Genomic DNA, 11,563 nt, shown 5'->3' on the forward strand with positions numbered 1-11,563 from the left:
GACACTTCAAGATGATCAAGGCCATCTGATGCAGACTCCCAAGATTTCTGTCTTGCCTAAGAATGTATCTGTACTTTCACTGTAACTCACCCTCTTCTGCTATAGAGGGGAGTGTTGACGTCTCTAACTAATGTTCACAAGTAGAAGTCTGGGGGAGATACAAAAAGATAGGATTGTGAACATTGATCCAGGGATCCCAAACTAGCAATTTGCAGGCAAAGTCTGACCAGCAGATGTATTTTGTTTGAAAAACAAAACCTCCAAAGATTCAGTGTTGCCTAGAGAATAAAATCCAATTTCCTGGCATGGCATTTAAGGTAATCTACAAACTGCTCTTAATTTTCCACTAGTTCCCTTCCCTTCACTGCATTCACATATATCCTGGGCCACTAGCATAGTGGATTAATTTTGTTCCCTGAAAATGCTCTACAACATTAGCTCCTTTGTTCACAGTATTCCCTCCACCTGCATTAACTCCTCCCTGCCCTACTACCTACACACCTATTGAAATCCTACTTATCCATCCACACACCCTTCTTCCCTTTTTTCCTCTGTGCCCATATACAGTAAGCCCAAGATATGTCAATTGCAAAATGACACACTGGGCCAAAGTAAAGTAACACCCCGCTTGGTCCTCCTTTAAAACTATAGAGCAGGGGATCCCTGGGTGGCTCGGTGGTTTGGCGCCTGCCTTTGGCCCAGGGTGCGATCCTGGAGTCCCAGGATCGAGTCCCGCGTTGGGCTCCCGGCATGGAGCCTGCTTCTCCCTCCTCCTGTGTCTCTGCCTCTCTCTCTCTCTCTATGTCTATCATAAATAAATAAAAATAAATAACTCTTTAAAAAAATAAAATAAAACTATAGAGCAGAACTTTAGATTTTACACATCTCCTAGCTGATGTCCCCGTTCTGAATCCTCTACTCACCCATTAACAATAGAAATTATTGTTATTAATGTAAGAAGAATGGCTACCATTCAGTAAGTTTTTGCCATATATTAAGCACTATCTCAAATGCTTTACATGCATTATCTCAGTTGATCCATATGACAATCCATAAATTACAAACTAATATATCACACCGATTTAAAAAATGAGATTAAGAGACTTTCCCAGGGCTACATGGCTAGAGAGTGATTATTTTGGGGGTACACAAAATAAGGACTGTCCAATTCTAAAACCTTTGTGTTTTTTTCCATTAAAGTTTTATGGGGACTGGGTGATCTTCCTGCTTCTGAGATGTCCCCACTGTAGATGAAACAATGAGGATGAGAACAGAATCTAGAAGGAGAATCTAGAAGGAGAATCTAGAAGGAGAAGCTTTAAGAGAAAGAAGTTGATCTATAAGGCATTCCTATTATCAGGGCATTCACCAACATAATAAGAGACGGTGATAAAGAGCAGAACTAGCCAGGAAAGAAGAGCACACACACAAAAACTGCATTTGGCTACAAATAATCTGGATTTCTGTCTCTTTCAAGAACGTAAACAGAGGCATCAGCAACAGATGTAGTATAAATGCAATAGAAACTAGAAGGAAACTTAATATCTGGAATAGCTAACAAGACAGAATGCCAGAAGCTGAGAGCTGCAATCAAAGAGCCATCTTCTCCGCTGAACTGAATTAGCTCAGTTGTACAGCACTTTTCAACAATTAACGTCCATGAAAGAACAGAAAATTAAATGTTTTACTGTGTTATTAGTTTTTCAAATTAGACTGTTTCATACATACTTATTTTATTTTATTTATTTATTTATTTATTTATTTATTTATTTATTTATTTATTTATGATAGGCACACAGTGAGAGAGAGAGAGGCAGAGACACAGGCAGAGGGAGAAGCAGGCTCCATGCACGGGGAGCCCGACGTGGGATTCGATCCCGGGTCTCCAGGATCGTGCCCTGGGCCAAAGGCAGGCGCCAAACCGCTGCGCCACCCAGGGATCCCCATACTTATTTTATATTAATACAGGAAACAGAAGAATTCTGAGAACTAGGAATGCAGAAGTACGCTATAAACCAGACAGGCAGAGGGACCCAGCAGAGACTAGCAAAGGCTGTAAGTCATCACATTCCATGGAAACACCCAGATGAAACCAGATGAGAAAGCTCTTCAACAATGCTCCTAAACCAACTGCTGGGACTACTGAACTCAGAAACACGGCAAGGTAAGCAATGTGGATATTTCTACTTGTATTGATATGATAATTCTGTTTCTCCGGATTAAAGGGTATTTGAGGTAACATGTTAATCTTCAATCCTAGCCATAAATGTGATAAAGTCACAAAATGACTTTGTTTTAGGAGGGGTGCTGGCACTTCCTTGTAATTATTTATTTCTCTGAAGACACCAGATAAAGAAGAAAATTAACAGCTTATATGACTGATTAAGTCAGAGGGGAAGACGAAGCAGTAAAGATATCAAATTTAGAAAGGATTAAGGACAAAATGACACCTGTGTATTGTTTACATGGATTGTAACATTCCTTTTTATGTCTCTAACATCAGTACAAGCACTCAGCATCAGTGAAAGAAATGTGCAATCTGATACTCACTAATTTATAGTGTTTCTGCTCCCTTATAAATTACATTTAAATGTCACCTGTCTCCAAATAGACTGTTATCTACTTGAGGGCAAGGTCAGGAATCTTCTTTAGAAGAATTTATATGAGAAAGAGTGTCATCACATCATTATCAACTTTTTGTTTTTGTTTTTTTTTTAATTAAAAGCCAGGGTTTAAAAAAAAAAAAAAAAAGCCAGGGTTTTTATTTAAATTAAAGAAGACTCTCCGAACTAGTTAGTAGCTGTTATTTTCTTTTGAAAAGTTTCTGGTTTCATCTATTCTTTATCCCCAAACTCCCAAATAAAGTGAACTTTGCAGGATAGCTGGACCCAACATGGATAGTGAGGATAGTGGCAGCACAGAATAGCTTAAAACCTCAGGGAGCACTAATGACTAAACATTAGAGGCTGAGACATGTTTTCTTTGTCTCTCTTTCTTTAATTGTCACTATGGGAAAAGCTCAACAATACATAAAAGTGGAGATCATAAAATAATAAACTGTCATATACCCAGAACCCAGCTTCAAAAATTATGACAACAGGTTGATCTTATTTCCTCCCTAACCCTACTCCACACTCCCAGATTTTTTGGAAGCAAATCTCAGAGATCATGGGTATCATTTCATCATTGACCTATTCACTATGTATTTCTACAAAAGCAAAAACTGTTCTTTTTGAAATGTAACTTTGTGCCTCCCAAAATAACAGTATTCAATAGAACTGTCTTTGGCTTTGAAACACACATAGTGCCTTTCTACAAAAATTTATTTTTGATGATGGTGTAAAAGCTTTTGGAATGCAATTTGCAATACATATCAAAAGTAATAAAAACTTCAATTCCCAATGATTATATAGTTCTTCTGGAAATTTATCTTGAGGAAATAATCCAGATAATTGAAAAGGAGGGGGGAAATGTTTATTAAAAGGCCCACTACAATATTATGATAGGGAAACAATTAGGTATTTATTAAATTATGGTAGATATCTTATAGAATACTTTGTATAATAAAATTATTATAAAATCAGGAACCTGAAAATATGATTAAGTAAATAAATATAAGATGAAAACTTTATTTACACTATTATTACAACTTTGTAAAAATAATTATACATTTAAACAAACCTTAGAAAGGAACAACCAAAAAAATTAAGATGGTAGGTTTATGGGTGTTTTTCCTTCTTTTTTTTTCAAGTGTTTATATTGATCTTGTGCTTTAAAGTACTTTTTAAATCAAATCTTTTATTTTCAATTTCTTCATGTTATAATTCTATCATCTATCAAAACACAGATCACATGTCACTTTCTCCATGAAGCTTCCTCTAAACACCTCAAGTGTATTTCCCTCTTTAAATTTCTGTAACATTTGACATTTAGCTACTGTTATTTGCAAAAGTATCCTGAGAATTTTTCATTTGAATATGTGATAATCAATGCATTTTTCCCCCCAAAATCTAAAATAACTGTATAGTATCACATAAATTTTAACTTTTAGATACAATCATCAATATATTTCTACTATTTCTTAGACGCTCGAGAATGTTGACTTCTCGTTGCAACAATATTGACAAGGTTAATTTTGTTAAGAATCTATTTGAAGTTACTCTGTTTCCATTCCAATCTCCATTTCCAGGCTGACCACTGGTGTCGGCATTAACAAGTTTCTTTTTTATTGAAATAACAAGTCAAAATACATGTGATTTCCAAACTTCCTTTTGGCAACAGAACTCTCTCATCAAAGAAAATTTTACGCACCCACAATCAAGTAGAGCAACAAGAAAGCACAACTGTTTCAGCAACCGCTGGGGTGAAAGAGACATGCCAGAGACAGGAGCGCCGCCTGCTGGCCAGCAATTCTCCGTCAGCACGCCCTAGGGCACTTTAGAGCCTTCATGAACCATAGCAATAAAATACTCAAATAACAGTACAAACTCTGCAGTTCAGAAGTGGATGGTAACTGTGCAAAGCGAATTTTTCAGACAGGGAGCACTATCACGTGATAATGTAAAAATCACATTTACCACCCAAAGGTGCAAGTAGTAAGAAATGGATTGAGAATACCATTTAGCTACCTGTAGGCACCAATCTTTAAAATTCATTTATAAAGTGACTTTGAAGTGACTTGTAAGGGGTGCCTGGCTAGCGCAGTCGGCAGAACACATGACTCTTGTTGACCTCAAGATCTTGAGTTCAAGCTCTGTGTTGGACACGGAAAAAAGATTCTTGTTTTTTGTTTTTGTTTTGTTTTGTTTTGTTTTTTGTTTGTTTGTTTTTAAGATTTTATCTATTCATGGAGGGGGTTGGGGAGCAGAGGGAAAGGAACAGTTAGACTCCCAGCTGCTCGGAGCCCAACACAGGCTTCTGTCTCAGGAATGGAAGATGATGTCCTCAATCAAAACTAAGAGCCAGATGCTCAACCAACTGAGCCACTCAGGTGCCCCAAAAGAAATGATTTTTAAAAGACTGAATTTTAAAGTTGATATTTAAAAGGTCATCCCTGAAAATGTAGTAAGATAGGGAAAAGTATATGGCCCAGAACTCCTCTTAGGTGAATACTATATATTGTTGGTAAGACATCACTTGAGGCTTGCGTAGGTAACAGCTATGATCTTCAAGAAAGGTGGTTCCAACTAATTGCAAGGCTTTTGTTTTGCTGAGTGAAGTAAGCAATTTGAGAGTCAGAGCTAAATTGTCATGGGCAATAATGGAAATGCAGTACAAGGCTAACTTTTTCCACGTGGTGTATAACCTCTCATTTAAATACCAAGTACAGGGCAGCCCAGGTGGTTCGGTGGTTTAGCACCGCCTTCAGCCTAGGGCCTGATCCTGGAGACCTGGGATCAAGCTCCCCCCCTCCCCCCGTCGGGCTCCCCGCATGGAGCCTGCTTCTCCCTCTGCCTCTCTCTGTGTCATGAATAAATAAATAAATCTATCAATAAATCTATCAATAAATAAATAAATAAATAAATAAATAAATAAATAAATAAATAAATATCAAGTACATATTAAGAGTAACAATTTGATAAGGGTACAAGTTATTAACCTTCCCAGATGACTAAATGTTTCCATATGGCCCTAGTGTTAATACATGTTAACTTGTGGGTTGTTTGAAATTTGAATTTGCACAAATCAACCACCAACCTTATAATTTCAAAGGACATTTTACTTTCAACTCAACATGTCGTTTTAAGTCTGTCTCGACTACCTAACTAGATAAAAATGCCATAAAAGCAGGGACCATGTCCTTTTCATTTTTGTGTGTTCCATAGAGCCCAGCATGTTATCTAATACATAGTAAGGGACTAGTCCATTAGATAGATTGTTACTTAATTATTAAACTGTTTCCTTCACCAGGCTCTTCAAATTTCACCTGTCCAAAAATAATTCATTAGTTTCACCTTCAAATCCTACCTCTCCCCCACCTAATTCTCTAACATTTATCTCATCCTTGCGATGGAAATAATTTTGAACTGTATTCAGTACTGGAAAAGTATCAGCTGGCAGGCCTGCTGAAGATCTATTTGCATAAGGAATCTTCCCAAAGCCCTTCACCAAGAGAAAAGGAGCTAGGAAGGTAAGTCCAACTCAGAAAAATAAAAGTCCTTTTTCATTGATTTGAAAAGTAATTCAGAGCACATCATGATGTCTTACTCAAACTTGTTACTGGCACAGAATTATAGATTGATATCTGGAAACTGGGAAGAAGAGTATAAAAGTACATGTGCCGGGCCATGGTTGGTTATATAAAAGAAAGAAAATATAATTGAAAAAGGGCTGGATGTTTGATTTGTGATCTTTGATTGAACTCTTTTCATCAATTTAATTAGCTACTATTCTTTTATTGTCTGGAGTTGTTTGCTCATTTAGCTATTAGATAACTACTGTTTTTCTTATTGATAGCAATAGTCTTTAGAAATTCATACTTCATTTTTTGTGTACCTTTCCCAATTTCTTTTTAGTTCTTTTTACATGGTATGGTCATCTTTGTTAGTCAAATTTTTGAGAGACTTTTTTTCCTTTGGGTTTAAACTTATAAAGCCCTCCTCCATATAGACATTTGAAAATTATCCACTTTCTTCTGGCTGTTTTATCATTTTTTTACAGACATTACACTAACTTCTTAAAATTAATTTTTCACCCCCAAAACTAGCCCATTATGCCAAGAACATCTATAGAACAATAATTTCAATTATTATCAATTTGAGAGTCTATGTTCATTATGTATTAAATGTATAGAAGGGTCTGTTTTCAGAACTATCTTGTTCCATGATTCCATCTACTCTTGTACCTATACAATACTAAATATTATTTTTATAATGTTTTAATATTTGGGGAAGAAAAGTCCCATTATTACTTTTCTAAAAAAATAAGAAATCTCACCTATTTAGTTTTGTTTAATTTTATTTAAACTCTGGGGAGAAAAGAAAGAGAAAATGGAGTTTTTATATCTGTGTGGGATCTGGGTATATTTTCTCTTCAAGTAAATAGCATCCTGATTTTTTATTTTATGATTAATTTGTCAAGGTGTGTTAAAACAATGAGTTAACTGGGAAGAAACTGACCATTTGGAAGCATTCAACCTACTCATTCAGGAGGAAGGCTCATCTCTCCTTTTGTTAGGCAAATAGAACCACATATCTTTTCTGGAAGCTATGCCTTCAGATAAGAGCAGATGATAGCTGCTAGAGATATTTTACACTTTCTCAGGCTAAGAAAGACTCCTCTCACCTAAATATCTGAATTGGAATGTTGCTGATGGTCTTCCAAACTCAGTCAGAAACTGGAGTTTTCACTTCATGATAATATCTGAGAACTAGGAGTCAAAAAAAGAGAAAAAGTTGAATAGAAAATTTCTGGAAGATAAAACAAAGAAATCAAAGTTCAGATTTGTGCAGTTTGCAACCCAAAGGAGGTGAGCTGGGGAATATTTAACAAACCCTCTACAATTTTTTTAAATGAAATTATTTTCTAAGTACAGTTTTGTGGAAATTTGTGTAACACGTGGATGTGTGTGTGTGTGTGTGTGTGTGTGTGTGTGTGTGTGCTGGATCTGAACCAAAGATAAAAATGAATTTCTGACCATGATAAGGTTTATCCTATCAGGGGTACCAAGGCATTTTTCTAAACTGAACAACATAAATGATTATGTTTCCAATCCATTTAAAAAAAAAAATGTTTCCCCTTTCTATTTCCAACTTATATTTTTATGACTTGGAGGATAGGCTATTTTCATGTTTCATGAGAGAAAAATATCTTCATTCTTTCATCCCATGCTTATGAGAGTCCCCATATCTAGGCTAGCAGCCATGGTCTCGGAATAGATAGGGGCCAAATTCATCAGAATGTTGTTTACGAGAGAATGTGCCAGCTCCCACACAGATTTCATTTTCTCTTTTCTCCCAAGAGTTTAAAAATAAAAGTGCCAGGCACATAGTAAGCCTATTCAAGGTATGCATATTGTGACATTGTTCTACCAGGGCTCAAACTTTTTTACCCAAATAAACTCGGAAGATGCTTGTGCTTTTTTTCTCTGAGCCAGTGGAACAGACACAAGGCTCCTACCTGATACATTTTATTCATTCTATGGTGTACTCTTGCTACTTATTTTTTAATACCTTCGTGAAACGGCATCATCTTCTTACTAAGGCTAATTCTAACTAATCTCCATCGTGCCCAAGTGCATTATAAGCCAGTCTAAATAATTTAAGTTATAAGCTTTGCAAATGGAGACCACAGATAGTTATAACTGTACTGTCCCCTGCACCATGGTCTCACTCTCCCCAAGCGAATTTTAATCTAAAGAATTTTGAATACATACGCTTAACATGAAAATTTTTTGTAAAGATTCTAGTATGTGTATTGTCTTTAATGTCCATAGGCTTAGAGAACAAATAATTTGCCTGTAAAGACATATAGAGTGACTGGAATATTATAAATTAAGATAACAGTATATAAACAAAATTAGATATTAATAGCCCTGTAAACTCAGAGATCTTAATATTCTTCTGGCCCTACTAATTTATCTCCAAATATTAGAGAAATCAATCTGGTAGATCTATTCAGTATGGTGACTAGGGTTTGGGAAAATTAAGGAGTATTGGTAATCAAGACCTAACCATATCAAACTGCAGTCTATGTCAAACCTTATTAAATATGACTTGGAAATAATCACATTTATTTATTATTAATCAGATGCTTGATAAACACATGTTTCCTATCCAGGATTTCTCTCAACCACAAAAAATTAGTGCCTTAATTAATGCATCAGGAGGTTGCATTGTTTCCCATATTTATATAAACTAAGTTTCATAAAAACTGTTTTGAAGAACCTGTTGAATTTTCTGAGGAATTCCTTAGCACAGTGCTTTTTTCCACTTGTAAAGTAAGATTCATGGTCAAATGCACACAGACAGCAGACATTTTTCAAAATTTTTAGTGAGGATTTACGACTTTATTTTTCAGAGATTGTATCTGAAATATGGCTCAGAGTGACTTCTTCTATCCAGAAAACCCACGGAGAAGGCAAGAAGTAAACCGTCTTCACCAGCAGCTACTTGATTGCCTATCTGATAGCTTCCATGCCACCAATAAGCTGATTGGGGTTTTAAACATGCACTTGGGGTGCAAGCTGGCCTCCATTGAGATGAAAAGAGATGGGACCATCAAAGAAAACTGTGATATCATCATCCAAGCCATGATGAAAATCCAAAAGGAATTGCAAAAGGTTGATGAAGCCCTAAAAGATAAACTAGAGCCAACCCTCTACAGAAAACTTCAAGATATTAAAGAAAAGGAAACAGAGAAAATTGCAATAGTACAAAAGGTCATTTCAGTCATCCTGGGAGAAGCTACTTCTGCAGCCAGTGCAGTCGCTGTTAAACTTGTAGGCTCAAATGTCACAACTGGCATCATTAACAAGTTGGTCACTGTGTTAGCTCAAATTGGTGCTTCTCTCCTTGGTAGTATAGGAGTTGCTGTTCTTGGCCTTGGCATAGATATGATCTTCCGTGCCATCCTGGGAGCAGTGGAGAAAACACAGCTTCAAGCAGCCATTAAAAGTTATGAGACGCATCTGGTGGAATTCAAGTCAGCTTCAGAAAAATATCATCATGCCATTACTGAGGTCACCAACACAGTGAAACAGCAAATGAAATGAACAGCCACTGTGCCCCTGGAATAGTTTTCTACTTCTCAATATAGTGTTTTGCTCCTTTGATTAGGTTCATTTTCTGTATGTTTCCAACATGGACAGAAATACAGTTAACAACTTGGAAAGATGTTTTAAGAGATGCTAAAATTAGAAGACTCCAGAGTTTTGTATCAACAACAAATGCCTACATTGGTTGGTGCTAGAGGTAAAAGATTATATCCCAGGATGCTTCTTACTTTGCTCTACCAGATCAACTTTAGGTTAAATGCTATGGGTGTGGGGATTACCTTTCCCTTTTCTAACTCCCCAAATCATCAAAATTTATGTTGAATGAGGAGAGTTTTATTTCTACCACTAGCTTCAGACATCATTTAGTACTAAGGGGATGTACTTAGTAACTTCTGCCTAGACACTAACTGTGGACTTTGAGTGAAATAGAAATACTACCATAATTTTGACCCTCAGTTTTTAAGGCTAATTTTTAATAAACTGGGAGACACTGGCATATGGGTTGTAACAATTTACTTCAGTGATAAAAGGACACAATGGTTCTGTAACTTCTACTAATTACACCTTATAAATTTGAATGGATTTTTTAAGAGATAAAAGCTAAAACTAAAAAGATAAAGGTTCTGTTTCTGTCATTGCAATCAACCCTGGCCAACAGTGGTGCGATGATTAAATAACCCTCATATGAATGTTTGAACACTCTGGGACATTGAAAAAAAACAAACATGCAAATCCCATCTACACGTGCATAAAATGTGTTTAGGATACAGGGAGAAGTTGTTACTCTTTTAGGAATTTGCCATTTAAAGGAGTCGTAATATATTACCTCCACGAGTTTTCAGAAAAATGACATTTCATTTTCTACAACAGCAGGATGAAGGAAGCTGTTTCTGCTTCATAAAACTTCAGGTGGCCCATTTCATTAATTACCTGATTTCAGAAAAATCCAGAGGCTAAGGAGGCCTACTGGTTCAGCTAATATCTGCACACACAAGTGTTTTCTAAATCCTTCACCAACTAATAACTTCCCATTGTGACTCTTAGCTTCTACTTACAAAATCATTAATAAGTTGCTGGTGCAAGAATGTGTTTGTTATAGCTGATTCTTGCATCCAGGTACAAGAAATGTCTCGAAGTTTTAAGAGCTCAGTGTATCTCAAAAATTAAAAATCTAGATGAAAGACCAACTTTTCAGATGTACTCTTCATTTTTCTCTTCTGTCACTGCTTCTCAAAATTAGTCGGAAAACTAAAGTAGTTCATCTTCAAAATTAAAAAAAAAAATTAAGTTTGATTTTTTTTTTTTTTTTTTTAATTACCTAACTTACAACTTCTGAACTACAAGACCATGTTATTGCTCTTTCTGGGACTCAAGATTCGGCCTAAAACCAAATCAAGAATTTGCTAAGACAAAGGCTAGTGTAGGTAAGGAACTGATTATAAACGTTTAAGCGCACCATGTAAATATTCTGCTGTTAAAAACCAACGTGTTATCTCCTTCGATAGTTTGGAGTGTTTATAATGGATAGTTAAGAACTGACCTCTGCCTCCCATATTTTCCTATAAGGGATATTAAGATCAGTGACAACAAAGGGTATCTCTTAGAAGTCAAATTTGTTAAGTGTTTAAACTTACCCTTAAGGGGAAGAGGTGGGGGGGGGGGCGGTTAAGAGTCGTGGACATAAGGAAGAGGACGAAGACTGCACCTAAGTGATAATCCGCACATAGGTACAGTGATACCCCCTAAAGGACTCCTCGCTGGTGTAAAATCCGAAAGGCTGAAGCCAGTACCCATCAGCCTCGTCACTCGTAAATTTAAAACTTGCACACGTATCCCATTTCCACCTCA

General features: G+C 36.3%; 2 protein-coding genes across 33 annotated transcripts in view; one reads left to right on the top strand and one right to left on the bottom strand.

The window, feature by feature from the left end:
* C25H12orf60 (chromosome 25 C12orf60 homolog) overlaps positions 1–11,563 on the bottom strand; it is a 39,013-nt gene that overhangs the window by 25,670 nt on the left and 1,780 nt on the right. For 14 of the 30 annotated variants that reach the window (XR_012017678.1, XR_012017672.1, XR_012017666.1 and 11 more), the window contains exon 2: positions 7,285–7,369. The exons of 4 other annotated variants lie outside the window; for them this stretch is intronic. The gene's annotated coding sequence lies outside the window, so the exon portion shown is untranslated. Of the gene's footprint in view, positions 1–691; positions 806–1,177; positions 1,240–7,284; positions 7,370–8,985; positions 10,978–11,349; positions 11,560–11,563 lie in introns of those variants that run through there. 12 more of the 30 variants (XM_072798901.1, XM_072798900.1, XM_072798898.1 and 9 more) reach the window with 8 other exon arrangements.
* On the top strand, positions 838–10,544 carry SMCO3 (single-pass membrane protein with coiled-coil domains 3). Of its 3 annotated transcripts, none has more exons than XM_072798908.1 (3): positions 838–2,164; positions 5,911–6,130; positions 9,019–10,544. In XM_072798908.1, exon 3 carries the CDS (start codon positions 9,035–9,037, stop codon positions 9,710–9,712), a length of 678 nt encoding a protein of 225 aa, XP_072655009.1. In that variant the 5' UTR covers positions 838–2,164; positions 5,911–6,130; positions 9,019–9,034; the 3' UTR covers positions 9,713–10,544. The 3 variants fall into 3 exon arrangements, with proteins under 3 accessions (XP_072655009.1, XP_072655010.1, XP_072655008.1); XM_072798909.1 differs by having other exon boundaries at positions 6,037–6,130; XM_072798907.1 differs by lacking the exon at positions 5,911–6,130 and having other exon boundaries at positions 839–2,164.

This window comes from Canis lupus, chromosome 25, assembly GCF_048164855.1.
Source record: "Canis lupus baileyi chromosome 25, mCanLup2.hap1, whole genome shotgun sequence".
Classification (NCBI taxonomy): domain Eukaryota; kingdom Metazoa; phylum Chordata; class Mammalia; order Carnivora; family Canidae; genus Canis; species Canis lupus.

Bases quoted from the DNA above. Each gene is read 5' to 3' on its own strand.
- SMCO3 (XM_072798908.1), top strand. From the start codon at position 9,035: ATGGCTCAGAGTGACTTCTTCTATCCAGAAAACCCACGGAGAAGGCAA.